Below are 17,606 nucleotides of genomic sequence, written 5' to 3'. Positions count from 1 at the left end.
TCTTTTTGAAACTAGAAGTTGCCTAACTACTTCAACTGTTCTGAAGATACTTTTAAAGGAAGACTTAAGAATGAATGAAGATTTGAAATAAACAATAGAGTATAAATTTTAAGGCAATATAAACTTCTAATATTCTCACTGAAATTAGTTAACATAAATTCTATTGAAATATATATAAAGCTAATGGCTTTGTAAACCAGAGAGTTTCGTCTGGTAAAGGTAATACTTTTGCATGTGTGTATAAATTTATGTTTGTATATAGAGAAATTGATAAATATATACAAAGATTAAAAAAAACTTTATATCCATCCTCCTGGCTGGTGTGGCTCAGATGGCGGGAGCATAGTCCAGGGGATAGCAGGTTTGATTCCTGGTCAGGGCACAGACCCAGGTTGTGGGTTTGATCCCAGTCAGGGCACGTGCAGGAGGCAACCAATCGATGTTTCTCTCTCTCATAGATGTTTTTCTCTCCCTCTCTCTCTCTCAAATCAATTTTTAAAAAAGTTAAAAAAAACTTTATATACATCATAAGTTTGAGCCCAATTCATGAAAGTCAGAAAGAACAGCAAGATTACTATATCCTAAAATGAATGAAGCCCAGTATTACTTTTTGATATATTTTAAATGATAAAACCAGACCAGAACTGCATATTAAAATTTCTAGGAAATGGAGTAATTAATAGTTTGTTTTAAGCAATTATTTTAAACAGTTTTGCGATACAATTCATGTCATACAATGTCACTCATTTAAAGTATACAGTTCAATGGCTTTTATTATATGCACAGAATTGTGTATCCATCACTATAATCAATTTTAGAATGTTTCCATTTCTTCAAAAAGAAACCCCACACCACTAATCTGTCACTTTCCAATGCCCAGTTACCAGACCTAGGCAACGACTAATCTACTTTACATATAAAGTAGATATATACAATATGTGGTCCTTTGTGTCTGACTTCTTTCACCTAGCATAATGTTTTTAAGGTTCATCCATGTTGTAGCATCTATCAAAACTTCATTTTGTCTTACTGGCCAATAATATTTCATGTGTGAAGATACCACATTTTGTTGACACATTCATTAGTTAATGGACATTTGGGTTGCTTATACTTTGATGTAGCTAATATGAATAATGCTGCTATGGACATTCATGTACAAGTTTTTATGTGGACATGCTTTAATATCTTGTGGTATACACCTAAGAATAAGCTGGTGAGTCACATAGTAACTCTATGTTCAAACTGCCAGGCTGTTTTCCAAAGTGGCCGCAGCATTTTAAGTTTACATTTCAATCAGTAGTGCATGAGGTTCCAACTTCTCCCCATCCTCACCAACACTTATGAGCTGTCTTTTTTATTATACCCGTTCTAGGGTGTGTGAAGTAGCATCTCAGTGTGGTTTCGATTTTCATCATTCTGGTAGATAATTATGCTGAGTATCCTTTCAGGTGCTTATTGGCTATTTGTATATCTTTTTTGAGAAATGTCTATTCAGATCTTTGCTCATTTTAAAACTAGGTTGTCTTTTTATTATTGGGTTGAAATAGCTCTTTATATGATTCTAGATACAATTTTTATCAGATACATGATTTATAAAAATATTCTAAATTCTATGAGTTGCCATTTCATTGTCTTGATGGTCTCTCTTGAAGAACAAAAGCTTTTAACTTTGATTATGTTTAGTTTATGTATTTTTTATTTTATTATTTGTATTATTAGCGAGTAATGGCAGTTTTTATATGGCAACAATTAGTTTTATTACTTTAGTGTTTGAAGTGAACTAGATGTTGGAATTCCATAATAATATTCCTAAATTGGCTATTTTTTAACTGTAATTTAAAGTAAAAGTGAGTAGTTTGATCACAAGCTTCAAATATATATTTTTTATTTGGATGATCAAAATAGTCAAACATATTATACCTAATTCTTTTCAAATGAACAAATACTTAATAGACACCTATAGTAAACTCTGAAATAGGGTCATTGTGAGTTCTTTCAAGATGGGGCACTATTAAGAACAAAAATCTCTTGTGTGTTACAGTACTAAGGGTTTTGGATATTACTAAATATATAAACCACTAGAGGCCTGGTGCAGAAAATTCGTGCACTTGGTGGGGGGGGCCCTCAGCCCAGATTGCGAGAGGGCACAGGCCAGGCCGAGGGACCCCACTGGTGCACAATCAGGGTTGGGGAGGGACGTCGGAGGTTGTCCAGCCGGGGAGGGACCGTGGGAGGGCTTCAGGGTGTGTCTGGCCCATCTCGCTAAGTCCCGATTGGCTGGACCCCAGCAGCAAGCTAACATACCGGTCGGAGCATCTGCCCCTTGGTGGTCAGTGCGTGTCATAACAACTGGTTGACCGGTCAACTGTCTGCCCCCTAGTGGTCAGTGCACATCATAGAGAGCAATTGAGAGGCCTTAGCATATCATTACCATATTACGCTTTGATTGGTTGAATGGCTGACGGGACACATAGCATATTAGGCTTTTATTATATAGCACAACGTAACATAGGTGTTATAAAGTGGGGAAAGTAAAACCCAGAGCAGTTAAGTAACTTGCCCAAGATCCCACAACAAGGAGATGGAATAATTTAACCTCTTGCCTATTTAATTTCAATGACTGTGATGGTCCTTAGGCCATTAACCATTCAGGAAACCGTGGTGACACAGGTTGCGTCTAGTACTATAAATCTTAGTGGGCTTGAACCACAAAACAGAGGAGCAGTAAAGTCATAACTGAGTAAAACTCCCTTCTTTCAGGTGTTGTGACTAGAGATGCTGCCTGTGTATTGATGTAACTTTAAAAAGAAATATGATGATCCTAATTAAGAAGAAAAAATTAAGTGTTTTCTCTTCAAAAACACACTTTGCAAGAACACAGAGTACCTGGACATTGGCAAAGTCGACACGGTTGAGGTCATTGAGCATCTGGTTAATCTGAGACGTGTTCTGAAGCACTGCACGAGCTGCCTGGGCCAGGTGATTGAGCGACGTGTATCTTCGCAGAGTCTGGGCAAAGGCACTTACAGCGGCAACCTGTATAGAACCAATTAAAATGGGATTCTTTTTTTCCTTCTAGTAACAGAAACCACTGCACATGCTCAAATCTTTATTCCCTTGACAATTTAAAATGCTTCCCTCTGATACTTATTTCACATTCATTTGGTGAGAGAGCTTACTTATAAATTACAGCATTGAAATCTCTAAACCAAGTATTATTTTCTTTTGAGTGGGTTGAGGTCAAGACTAAAACAAATTCCCACATTCTTTGACATCTGAGTGCAGAATTAATTAAACCAGTCTTACAAATAACTACTCATCCATGGCAAGAAATGACTTTCTCTGGGGAAGCAGGAAAAATATTGATTTTCTTTTTTTTTCCTACTCTCTGTAGGACAGTCAACTATAAACTTGGCAAATAATTTTTTTTAACTTGGAAAAGCAAACTAGAGAGCCCCACTTTTTAAAATGGATAAAAAATATATACTTTCCAGAGGAATGTCATTCATATTCACTCTTACTACCCTTTATTTTATAGAAATGGGTAATTTTGAGGTAAAACAAAAGAATTCATAGCCTTTATTAGCAACTTTGTAGCTAACAAACTTATAAGATACAGGCAACAAAAACTCTTTTCCAGCATATAAATGTCTGTAAAAGGGCTAGTCAGGAAATCTCCATTTGCCCTTCAAAATCTATTTCCCATCCTTATTGATGCTGCTCTGTGCTCAGGAAGATTGTCCTGAATGTACTTTAGTAACCACCTCCCTTACACTATGGCTTCCATTTGGCTTCCAATGATGGGCACTGGCAAAAGACTGAAGGATGGGAATAGAGTCATTAAGTATTTATTCCCACGCAATTTCTGTTCTCTCCCTGTTTTGGCAGAGACTGTTTTCCGTTTCTATGACCACAGTTCTGTAGCAAGAAGAGTATCTTAATGCCACGACTTTCACCTCTTTCCCTTCTAGATGTAGGCATGTTCAGGACTTCTCACTATTGCTGCTCCTGAGGTACTTTACCATTCCTTTTCTTAACTCTGTTCACACCTTTGGAAGTAAACCCTTCTTAAACCTTCTTCAATTATTTTCCCCTCCAGATAGACCAGTGGTCGGCAAACTCATTAGTCAACAGAGCCAAATATCAACAGTACGATTGAAACTTCTTTGGAGAGCCAAATTTTTTAAACTTAAACTATATAGGTAGGTACATTGTTATTAACTTAATTAGGGTACTCCTAAGTTGGCCTTTGCTAAAAATGTCCTCAATCTGATTGAGGTACGTTTGCTGAGGTCGACCCCTTCCAACTCTCCCATCCATACTTGTCTTATATACTTGTTTCGTCTATCTCCTTTCCGAAAACCGACTTCTGCGTATGGGCCACGAAGTTTCAATCGCACTGTACGTGCATGCCCGCACGTGGTATTTTGTGGAGGAGCCACACTCAAGGGGCCAAAAAGCCGCATGTGGCTCGCGAGCCGCGGTTTGCCGACCACTTAGATAGACCATTTGTCTCCTGCTGCAAACCTGAATGAACCAGGTTACAATGAAAGAGATTAAAGACAATGCAAAAAAAGTCTAGATAAATATCTAAATCTCATACTCTTATAGAAACTTCTAACATGCACAGTAGATCTAACGAGCATTTACACATATTTATAGGAAAGTATGGCATGGCATTAAATCGCTGAGTATAGAAGAAACAACTGGGTGAATGATAGAAGGTGTTCACAGATCAAAGGATGCTCTATTTTGATAATGAAATTTATAGGACTATGTGGATCTTTGGTGAAGTTCACATGTCCTCAAAAAAAAAAAAAAGGGATCTTACAATTTCCCCCCATTTCTGTAGTTTATATTAATCAAGTACATACTATGTGTCAGGCACTGTGTTAAGTGCCTCTAATGTATTACCTCGTTCAATTCTCATAGCCATCCTACTAAACACATATTATGAGTTAAACAGGTTAAGTAGTTTGTTCAAGGTCACAAAGAAACTATATTACAGTGATTGGATATGTATGAATCCAGGTGTTTTGATAACAATGGCCAGTTATAATCTCACTATTCTGTTCCCTTTGTCAGGGTAGATTGTCTTCATTAATTGAGTATTCAGCTAAAAAAATGCTACACATTAGTTAGTGAGAGAGAAACAGCAGAAGGTACCCTCCACTGAGGTAAATCAAATCAAATCTGGAGATCAATGAAATGACCAATATTGCAGCTAGATTTCTACCACATCCTTTGATGACACTGGGTAGGGAGTTGCTTTCAGCTGTTTGACATACTGTTATCAACAGGATTGACTTTGCAAGTTGGAAAACATTCCTCTGGCCATCATAATCAAGTAGCACCCTCTTTGTTTTCCCACCTCGAGGTGGTACTTTAGAACAGCATTGCCATGGAGCACTTTCTATAATGACGAAAATGCTACATACATGATGCCAAATACGGTACCCACTATCCACATGATGCTATGGAGCACTTGAAATGTAGTCAGTGTGACTGAGAAAGGAAATTTAAATTTAAAATTCAATAACCAAATGTGGCTACCCCTACTTTATTGACAGCATATTCTAAAGTAAAAATCTAAGATGAAATATCAATGAAATGTTTTTTTCTATATGTTTAGAATTAGAAAGTATTATTGTGAAACTTTAGTCAAAATAGGAAGAACTGGGAGCTACTTGTATTCCTAAATGAATTTGTCAGCTGCAAGAGCTGCAATCTGTCAAGTATAGCCCCAAATTCAAAGATAATGTATGTTCTTGGAGTATGATAGTGGATACAGTCATTGACAAAAATTCGGAAGTGTAATTTTTGGTATCAAAGTTTAGACAAAATTAGTTCAGTCCTGTCATGGAGGCATGTTCATAGATGGACCTAAAGTGACACAGTTAGTACGGGACAAAGTGGAGACTAGAATTCATATTTCCAGATGAACAATGAGATAATTGTTCACTTTAAGAAGTGATTACTTGATTTACAAAAGCACTCTCCAGCATTTAAAAAATACACCACAAAACATCCTAAAAAATGTAAAAGAATATCAATTTACACGAACTTTTCACAACACAATGAGCATAGATGGGGACTTAAAGAGTCTAAAAATCCTTTAAATGGGAATTATTTGAACATTCTAGGCTATTCTTAATTTGAAATTAAGCAATCTGAAATATACACTTTAAAAAGGGCTTATAAATACACATTTAAAATGCTTCTCTAGTCTTTTGAAAGGATTATTATCAAACATACCTTGTGCAAGTTCTTTATCACATTGTTATAAAATACAAATATAAAATCAATTTTAAAATTGTATATATTATATTATCAACATTTTACATAGTGCTATTTCATAGGGCACATATAAAACTCATAGTCCAGAATAATTTCCTAAACACAAAAGAATATGCAAAGATATAAAAGTATACCTTGGTTTGTATCATTCTCTGTGGAATATTGTTCATGGCATTGGAAAGCCAACCTTCAAGGCTTTTTGCAAAATTTCGAATGGCTTGGGTCAAGGCACCTAAACGTTAAAGAATAAAGGCAAAATGAAAAAGATACAAAAGAACATTAATCTGTAAGCTAGATTAAGGGAAAATATGCATACACGACACGTGAAATAGCACAGAACTTATAATGTCTTCACTGATGAGCCTTTATTTAACATTATTCCTAACCTTGGAAGAGTTGAGAATTATATTTTGGGGGCTTTGTTTTTCCTTGCAAAGCGATTTTGTTCACAAATACTAATGCTACTTGGTTGGGAAATGAAAACATTCAAACATTTTTACTTATAACAACATATACCAGTTGTGAATTTTCTATCTTAGACAAACACTTTTTATTTACAGCTCTGTGCTCAAAGTTTTTTTCCTTTACAAGTTCTTCATCTTGATTTTTCAAGTTCTTAACCTATTTTCCTTTTTTTTTTTAGTTAAAAAGAGGATCATGCAAAGCTTCCTCCCTTTTTCTAAGCCTCTATTTACATTAGAACATGCCAGCTAGAGTAGTTTTCTCTCACTCTTGTTGAAAAATAAGGTAAAAATTCACATGGCTTAACTTGAAATTTTGGATAACTATTCTCCATTTCACTTGGCAGGTAGAGATAAAAGATCAGTGTGATAAAATTACTGTCACAAAGACCAATATTCTTAAGATATTCCTAAATTAGTCCAGTCCATACTTTTCACACATCTGTTAAAACCTGAAATAGGGGTAGGTTCCATGAGAGTGGCTTTTCATGGTGGCCATAAAGCAATTGGAAGCATCTTCAATTATCAGGGGTGACTATTTTACAAGAAGGGATCTGTTTACTGAGATTGCTGCATAAGAGAAGACCGAATTCTTCTCTTGTTCAACAAGTAATTCAGTCAATAGCATTTCCCTTCATCTGTGCCAATGTGGAGGGAGCAGCTTTAGACACTTACTAAATATTTGAGGCATTCACAGTTAAGTCTCTGTGGGTTCCCTATTGTATGGGTAGGTATTACAACTGGTAGTCTACTGTAAGAAACAGAGAAGTTACATGTTTGTCCAAGGCTTCTAAAATATTAATATTAATGATGAGATTAAGTTTCTCGGCTTTTCTCTTTGTGCTCAAATGAATCTGACATGCTTCTCTATTACTTTTGTTAAAGCGTAGTTAGACAATTACTTAAGTTACTTGCAAATGATATAAATATTACTAATCCAATAATAAAAACAACTATTTTTAGACAGTGACTTACTTAACTGGTCAAATGACAACAGAGAAGCTGAAATGGCTAATTTTTTATTAGCAAAAACACTTGAGAAGTGCAGACCATGAGAATCATCTATTGGAAACACTGAGTTGGAAATTTGAGAACTAATCTCTTGAAATTTCCAAAGCTTCCCACTTTAGCAAAAAAAAAAAAAAAAAAAAAGACAGAAAAGTATTTTCCTGCTGCATTATGTACTAGAATCATGAAGGACAGGCATGAATGGACATGAAAAAGAGTGAAAATTAACGACGCTTTTTGAAACTCAGTAAAAGTTTTTGCAAGATTCAATTTGGCTATCTGTATTTGGCAGTTTTCTAAAATTAATATGCAACAATTATTTAATCTAAAAAAAACCAAGACTCAGGAAAAGTTACTTTAAAACATTAATGAGTTTTACCTAGACAAATCTGATGCGAGGGAGATTATAAAATAAAAAGATATATTTGTATATCAGATGATTTTTAGTTTTTACTTTTTTTGTACTAAATGACATTTTGGCCATCTTTAAATAGACCTAAAAATTGTACATTTAAGTATTACCAGTTGAGTTCTTATACAATTCTTTGCACTTAACTTTTTCTTCATTTTCAGATAAATGTATTTTAGAATATAGTAGCTTCAAGCTGACTTTAAATTAGTATGAGATGCAGACTACTTTTTGGCTAAAAAAAGGAATCCCATCTGTACAGTAAATGGTACAGTGAAGTACTAGTAGCAACAAAATAACAATTTTTAAAATAAAGTTACGTTTTCTCTCTCTTTGGTTCCTGTCAGATCAAATTGTGCACATTAACTTTGACAACTGTTCTCATGAATGGATGTTTGAAATTTAAAATCTATTGCAAAGCAACTTGTTTCAACCCACTCATGATTAATATTAAGATGCATACAATCAGCAGATAGCCATCTAAACTCTATTTTAAGCTTTTTTTTAAAGTTTTGTTATAGAATGGGAATTAAATTTCCAAATTTACTTGTCACATTAATGTATCTTGTAATTTCAGAGAAACTATGAAACTATACTTATGTAAAATTCCTGAGATTGAGTTGTCTGCTGAATGTAGAGACAAAGTACTTGACAGAATAAACTGGTTTTTAAATCACAATTTAAAAACAAAGGTCAAATGTATTCTGTATTTATTTATTTATTTATTTATTTATTTATTTATTTATTTATAAAATATATTTTATTGATTTTTTACAGAGAGGAAGGGAGAGAGATAGAGAGTTAGAAACATCGATGAGAAAGAAACATCCATCAGCTGCCTCCTGCACATCCCCCACTGGGGAAGTGCCTGCAACCCAGGTACATGCCCTTGACCGGAATCGAACCTGGGACCTTTCAGTCCGCAGGCCAACGCTCTATCCACTGAGCCAAACCGGTTTCGCCAGTATTCTGTATTTAAATGGTGGGGCTTACAGTTAACTAAAACTGATGCATGATTTAAGTTAGGAAACTGGAATTTATAAGTTAAAGTCTTGTGAGGCTAACATGGAAATTTAAGATTTTAGAGTTATTTCATGAATGTTGAAGTTGTTGATTTGCCTCAAAAAAGAAAGTGCTCACTGACATCTCTTCTTATATCTCATGAGAGAAATTATATGTGGGTGGGAAGATGTCTAATGGGCTACCTATGCTACTTCTCTTAAACATCTCGAGAGATTATAACTCAGATCACAGGGGGCGAGATGAAAACAAGGAAAATGAGATTCTGAAACATAAATCAGTAGAGAATTTACACACTGAAATTTTCCATGACAACATTATTTTTAATCAATGCTTAGGAACATAGTGCAGATAGAGTAGAAAACATTAGCAATTGATAAAAATGTGAGACAATGGCAGTTGGATTTTTAAAAAATAAATTTCTATACAAATGTATGTATGTTCATTGATACTGTATGTAAATGTGTGTCTACGCATGCATTTTCAGGTGGTGAGGAACATATGAAGTAACTCATATCCTCCATTGTTACCTATCATATTTAGAAAAAAAGCAAGTATAAGTATACAAATGTTCATTCTTCACCTTTTGTTCTATTCAATCCCTAAATATTGTCTGGAACAACTTAATACAAATCACCTGGGAATGGTGTACTTGAAGTACACGGTTGCCCATTTCACAAGCTGAAAGACTGCTTTTACCTTACTAATGTCACTTTAGAGTAGAACTTCTGTCCCCAATCTTTAAAAGTTAAGGTCACTAGTATGTGCTCATGAAGATGTAAGTGTAAAATCATTCCAACTGCCGCTAACACAAGTATCCATAGTGGCATTTATATTGATACTTGCAGAAAATAGCTTTGTTTGCTGCAAGGTAGTGTAAAAAGCAAGCATCACTTAATCCAACTTATCTATGTAATTCCTGTTTGCTTCATGGTGGGACTAAAATGCTTGTGTAGTAACATAGATTTTTCTCTCAAAATGCCAGTTAATCATTGCTGTTAAATGGAAACTGCATTTGTAGTTCAGAACATGATGTAGGTGACAAAATAAATGCTTTTATAAAAGAATTCAACTTCAGTAGAAACCAAGATAAATTCATTTCAAATCAAAAGCAACCATGAAAGAAGCTGGCCTAGCAATTATAGGTTTCAAAAATTTTGGCTTTAGGGAGGAAACTGTGTCCTTGGATAGAATAATTTGTATGTGCTTGACTGGCCTGGGAGTGTTCTTGCAATTAGTCTTTGGGCTGTCACATCCATAGATTAGCTTTTCTTTGAAAAAGAAAACTACTAAAGATTGAAAACCAGATCATTGTTCCTCTTTTACTACAGTTCTGCTCTAGGCTGCTTTCAGGCAATATTCTGTGTTGCATGTTTTCTATGTGGCAAATCTAAATGCAATTAGAATCCCTCTAGATTGCAATGTCACTTCCCAAAACTTCCTGGGTGGCATGTATGAGAACAAAAGCATCCGTACTTGTCTGCATTTAACTTACTAGGAATAGGTCTAAGGACGTCGGGGATGAGAATCTCCACCAAAGCCTGGTACATCCCATGGTCACAGTTACACATCCATTTCAGGATAGACTCATGTTTGCACAGAGTTATCAGCTTTGCTTTCGGAAGTCGACTTTCTATTTCACTCAGATTGCTGGGGTGAATAAATGTAGCAAATGAATAGATGGCAAATGAGGATAAAAAAGAAAATGGACTTTAAAAATAGTTTTAGTTTATCAAATATTACTGAGGTTAGAACTATACCACCATTGCACTGGTGCCATACGGCTGGATATATATAACATTCCCCCAGAGCTGCCTATGCATGTTAATACTTTCTGACGGTATGAAAGGCATATATGATACTAAAATCCATGAAGATGAAATAGCTCTACCACAGCCCCCCAATGCAATAAAATGGGAGCTATTGTACACACGCTGAAACCTCCAGAGAGCAGTTTGTGGCTTATTTCAATCTATTCATTTAATGTTATCAGGTAGGGTTCACAACTGGTATACATATCTCTAATTTATTAACTGTGACATCTACTTAGCCATGAAAATGAACTGGAAAGTTTATTGATTCTGACCTTGATTCAGTAATGGTAGTGCCGTCAGTTGGAGTAGAGGGAGAATAGCGCCAGAATGTTTGCCACAATTTTTCTATCAGGCTAAACTGAAGATTCACAACAACGTCCAATATTGCCTAGGAAACAAAATGGTTATTGGTATACCTTACAATATTTCTTATGTGGAGGTGAGAGGAGAACATAATGTAAAGGGACTTAAATGGTAAAAATACCTTTGGGTTCATAACATGGTAAAACTGGACTAAATTGGGCCAATGGAAGTAGGGAAACAAAAGAGATTAGCTAAGGGGAAAAACAACTCTTAAGAGATTAGGCAGGATGACTGATAACTCTCCCATAATGGCCTCATATCTCACTCTTACTTTCACCTCTTTCTTCCCCCATGCTTTCGTCCCTCTTCTCCATTTTATTCTCTTACTTATCTTTCATTTTTTTCTACCCACTGCTTCCCTCTGCCTCCAGGGTTGCTGCCATTCTTCATATTCTCAGAGCGAAGGGCACAAAACATAGATTCAATTCACGTCAGTCCTCACTAAGCTGACTGTGTCCCCTGGCCATCAAAGAGGCCGAAGTGAAGGGTGTGGGGGTGGTTGCGTGTGGCAGACAGAGTTAGGGCTAAAAGTAGCTCTGTCGAAGGCTACTGACCATGAGTCCCAAAGTGTTCCCAGCTATGCAGAAGCTGGGTCACAAACTACAGTCAAGTCAGGAAGGCGTTCAGATGACCGCCTGCCGGGCAGAAGGAGAGCACAGACAGCACCTCTCTTTGGTCAGGCAACGCCTCCCGTTCAATCCTATTCTGCGCACGCCCTTTCGAGAGCAGCTTTAAGAACATCCCCTTCTCTAATATGGCGTCAGGGGCTTTACCTTCTCCTTAATTTTACCTCCTAGAGCCATTATCCAGCTCTAGGAGATTAATTTTATTTTGAGGATGGTAAAATTTGCCACTTCCATTAACTTCTGATGATCATATTTAGTTTTGCCCTGCCCTTGCAATTAGTTTATAAATTCACCTTCAGATAAAAGCAGTCATAAAATAAAAGAATAACTTGTGCAAAGAACACATGATTCTGTGATTATTTTGAGCATAAAAGATAGAAGTTGTCAATATAGTGTGTTTAATGTCCTCAGCATTGAGAATGAGGACAGCTGCCCAGTCAAGATCTACAAAATGCACATAAGCTAAGCGACAACAGAGGAAAACTGGGAGTCAATCTAAGGATTTTAGGCAAAAAGAAAAAAATATAATGTTATAATTCTGAAGGCTGTGCTACCTGTGTAGATTGACCTTATGTATGATACAGAGAATAAATGATGATCTACACAAAAAACTCTGAAAACAATTCAAATATTAAGCAAAATCTGTTTGGGACATATTCTGGGAACTAGTAGGAAAAGCTCCAAGTAGTTAGTAATGAAAATGGAGGGAAGGGCAAATTAGAAAATGGTATAAAATTCAAAAGGTTAACGTACTCTTCTTCACCCTTTTCTATCAGCAATAATAAAAATGCAAGTGCAAGCCCTGCAAATAAAGGGCGTATAGATGTCCCTCCTCCCAGGCAAAAACCAAAACCTTCTCAAGAGGAAGGTAAAATTATAGCTGCTTTCTCAACTGTCGCTTAGGCACATTGCAAGAGAGTTCTATTAATGAAACAGCTATTAATATCTCACATAATACCTTACATATTTATAGCCATGAGATTGCTGTAAGAACACTATGTGTATGTTAAAAGAAAAAAAAATAGTGTTGTAGCACATTATGTAGAAAATTATACTTGCTCCTTACCTAAAACTAGTGATACTTACACAATATCTTTGATAAACAAATCATGAGAATCTAAATGATAGGCAAAATAGGTATGTTAAGCTTTCTTTAAAACATAAACTGTAGTAAACACGATATAAAATAAAGCAAGTAATTCAGTGCATCTTAAATTTAGAGACTCTTAGGTCAATCTCAAATGCCTTCAAAAAGGACATTCTTCGCAGTAGCCTCTTGAGGCAGTTTTACAAATGAATAAAAGACGTATCCTTTGTCCAATCACCCATTTTCACATATGTTCATATTAAAATACATATCAAATATATTTTAAAATAGTCCATATTATATTGGCTTGGAGCAAATGACTCATGTATCTGTACTTCAAAAGTTCGGAATTTTCACAGAAAAAAATAGAATTCTTCTTTTTTCATATTTGCTCCTATGCTCCATGGGAGATGGCATGAATTCTGGTAACTCTGAAATAAATTGGGCTCATTTTATAGACTGCACACATATTAATCATCATACATGTCTATCTCTCTTCATATAGAGTTATCCTACAAATAGAAATGTTGATGAAAATTTTGTAACCCAAAGAATATTTTCATTTTATTGGGGGAGGTTTTCACTTAGAATAATCTTACTATATATTCTTTAGTAATGTAAATAATATTGCTCCAACTTATACTTTGAATAAGTATGAGAAACTTAAAGAAATACAAATTATATTTGTGTAGACTGGTTTGCTTAAAGCAAGGTTCAGAGTACAGGGAAATAAGAAAATGGTTAGAGAATCTTCATATATATGATATACATGTAAAAAGAAATTTTCCCTAGATATACAAGTATCATCCAAAAATTCTCTAATACTAGGAAAAGCAGTAGTCAAAGAGAAACATATATTAAGTGTCTTTCATCATTGCAAGAAATGCTGGGAACAGACTGGCAGGATATGCTGAAAACAATGTGGTACATGGCTTGTTAATAAAGAGAGAGCTTGCCCTTGGTTGTTAATAATCTAGCACCCTTGACAAGCACTCAGATTTATTCAAGCAGTTCTTATTTCTGGAGAATGAAAAATCTGTGAATGCTATGAACTGAGACTCCTCACTATACTGCATTGTCAGCAGTCAGGAGGACAGCCCGTGAAATCTAAAGGATTATCTTTTACTTATAAGTAGATCATAGCTAGCCCTGGAATAAAGCTACCTAAATTCTAAACAGACTCCTCTTTCAAAAGGAAAGGCACTTATGAAAACGCTCCTTGTAATCCATCATTCCCTCAGTACTAAGTGAGCTGCAGGTACATGCCATGCCTTGGAGAGAGTTCCCCTCCTGGAGACCATGTAGCCACTTCTGAGGAGGGATATTCAGAAAGGGACAGGAGTAGGGATGCAAAATACCAAGAGGAACTTTAATTACCACAAAAACAAAACTGGAGCCTCCATGATCCCTGGAAGTGCTTTATTAAACATTTACAGAAAATATTTTTGATAGAAAATGGTGTAAAATTCAAAAGGTAAAAAAGGTGCATTGAAAAATTAGGGCTCTTTCTCCTGCCACCCAGTCACCCAATTTCCTTTACAAAATCAACACCATTAACATTTTCATGTTTATTCTTCTGGAGAGATGTATATACATGCTGTTTTTTATTCAAATGATAGTATGCTATACACACTGCTTTGCATCTTGCTTTTTTCCTTTGAAAATAAATTCTACGTTTGTTCTATATTAGTGCATTTAGACTTGCCTATTCTTTTTAATAGCTGCATAATATTTCACTTTATAGATTATACTATATTTTATTTATTTAGTTCCCTACTAGATACTGAAGTTATAACCAACCTTTTGCATTGGAAACAATAATACAGTAAATTAGTTCCCTTGTGCATTTATTTCTTCATCCATATGTAAACCTGTTTTCTAGGATAAAAACCTCGAAGTAGAATGCATCAAAGGATTCATTAGAATAGGCTAAGAAAATGGATAGTAAAATTCATTCTCCCTTTCCTATAGTCCTCACCTTTCTACTCTGAGATAAGAAGATAAATTAACTTATAGGTACTCAAAGAAATATCAACTAACTTATATGTCTCTTAGGAATAAGTCTGGTTATTTTGTTTTGGTGAGTTGGCTAGCACAACTCAGCAGGGGGTTGTACTATGTCTGAAAAGATTTACCTCACAGTGCTCTCGATAAAGACTCTGCAGTGACTTGATATCCTCAAAGGTAGTACCATCTGGCAGAGAAGAGATTTCAACTTCTCCAAACTCTGGGAGTGCTCGAGATGCATCTGTTACCAGGACAACACAACAGAATAAAGCTTTGTGGATGGTGCCAATTACAGATTAATGAAGGAAAGTTTAAGAAAACTAAAAAGGAAAAATAAATAAATAAAAGATCAGAGGCCCAAAGAGCAAGGATTTTTTATATTGCTACTAGCAAGCAAAACTTGGCAACATCGTCAGCTCAGAAGAATAGAGGGAACATAAAAATTTTGGAGAAACTAAATTTTCACTATTACTATATCCCATCATAGTGCCTTTTAATATAAGGCATATATATATATATATATATATATATATATATATACACACATACATATATATGTATATATGTGTGTGTATATATATATATATATACACACATATATACATATATACATACATACATATATATATATATATATATATATATATATATATATATACACCAAGTTGCCAGAATCAATTTTGGTTATTTTTACTATTATGTTACTTAAGCATGTAAAAAAATCTAGCTTTAAACTCATTATGCTCCAACTTCCTATATAATTATAAACCACAAACCTACAAAATAAAGACAAAGAAAACTACAAGAATAACATTAAACTCAACAACATTAACTTGATGTGATGGATGAAGCTGTTGTCCTGTATGGAACATGATTGAGGTACTGACTGCTGTGGCACAGGAACTTTTGAGTTTGACACGCTTATACCAACAGGTATTTCCTGGTGGCTGGACCTCCCATTACACTTTTCTATATTCAGATGGGCTGTGAAATTTTCCTCCACACTGAGCACTGGGACAGCATTTAGCCTTCCCTTGGGATGAAGGTGTAATTTACATAGTAAGTCTGTTCTTTTCTCATAGCTCATTTGGAGTCTGCCTTATCATAAATTCAAATACAAACGTGGAAACTAAAATTGCAGAACAGTATTCCTTCTTGTCTTCTAGGTGATCCAGAATATGCTTTTATTTTTTTAAAGATAGTAGTTGAAATAAAAAGATGAAATAAAAAAATATTCTTCTTGAGAGCTCAAAGGCCCATAAGAATATACCTAAGAATTTTAGTTTGGGAAATGATGCCATAATATTTTCAACTTCTCCAACTTGTCTTTCTCAGAAAGTGCACATAGACACAGAAACACATACAGACACATACACACACACACTCTCTGACAGCTTCTACTCATCTTGTTTGGTCTGCTGTACAGAAATTATGCATGTTCATCACTACAAGAGTTTTTCAATTAAATTAAAGTGCCATTTTTGCACCTTTGGCTATGACAAGAAGATGCAAAATGATCAAGTTCCACTTCCTAACTCTTTAAATAAAGAGAAACATGTATATCATCTATGATTTTTTTTAAAAACATGAAGTATTGTGATCTAGTTAAAAGGCTAAATTACTTTTTAAAAGCTTATAATAACTTTTATTCTAATCTGAGGCTGTATGCACATGTAACTTTATACATAGAAAATAATTCTTTTTGGAACTTAAGTTGCTACTGAAATATAAAAAACACACAACACAATTTTGATTTAAAAAAAAGCCCAATTAATACAAATTCTGAAAAACAATTTCACAGCAAATAGCCTTTAATTTATATACATTTAGAAGTCCTACATAGCTCAAGAGTTTTAAAAATAAGCTTTAGTGAACATGAGAAAATAGAAATGAACTGGAAATGTCATACAATGTGCGTAGTTTCAGCACACAAAAAAGTCTTTCCATTTGGTTAACATCTATAATCAAAATCTCACTTGAAGAAAACACTACTATTGTTCTCTTGTCTTCAAAATCCTAAAAGCAACTAATATGCATTACACCTTAACATACCTAAAAACTGTTGATGATGTTGACTTTGGGCAATTACAGTTTGCTCAACAGATGTGCCTGTCTGTTGACCACTTCCTGTGAAACCATCTGCAACCCCATCCACTTTCTGCATAGGCTTGTACCTAAAAATATTAGATGGGAAAAAACAAATAAACCAAATTATTCCTTGCTTTTTTGTACTGCACAAAACTCCCAAGGCATTCAATTTTATCCTGTCTTCTTTAATGTTTCATGATAGTTGGATAGGATTCTTTTCCCTTGACAGTCTCATAAAGCTAAAGTGAAGAAAGTTTCTCAATTGTGAAAAGAAAAAGGGGGAGGGGCCAGGAAGAAGACCCATTTTTGAAAATTCAGAAATCTACCTAAGAAAGAGTTTTGAGGCATTTCTTTGGACACCAACGGCAAAGATGTTCCTGGTTATAGTTTTAATGATTTGAATATAACTTTTAATGGCCAATGGGT

General features: G+C 34.9%; 1 protein-coding gene across 2 annotated transcripts in view; it reads right to left on the bottom strand.

Moving 5' to 3' along the window:
- RFX3 (regulatory factor X3) overlaps positions 1-17,606 on the bottom strand; it is a 277,450-nt gene that overhangs the window by 30,068 nt on the left and 229,776 nt on the right. For both annotated transcript variants that reach the window (XM_081103228.1, XM_081103229.1), the window contains exons 8-13: positions 17,145-17,266; positions 15,221-15,333; positions 11,282-11,397; positions 10,691-10,845; positions 6,432-6,529; positions 2,887-3,036 (exon numbers count right to left, since the gene is read on the bottom strand). In XM_081103228.1, coding sequence (XP_080959354.1) covers positions 2,887-3,036; positions 6,432-6,529; positions 10,691-10,845; positions 11,282-11,397; positions 15,221-15,333; positions 17,145-17,266 — 754 coding nt within the window. The remainder of the gene's footprint in view (positions 1-2,886; positions 3,037-6,431; positions 6,530-10,690; positions 10,846-11,281; positions 11,398-15,220; positions 15,334-17,144; positions 17,267-17,606) is intronic.

This window comes from Myotis nattereri (assembly GCF_964212035.1).
Source record: "Myotis nattereri genome assembly, chromosome: 12".
Classification (NCBI taxonomy): Eukaryota; Metazoa; Chordata; class Mammalia; order Chiroptera; family Vespertilionidae; genus Myotis; species Myotis nattereri.
The sequence above is the reverse complement of the archived record's forward strand: the minus strand, read 5'-3'. Positions and strand labels throughout refer to the sequence as shown.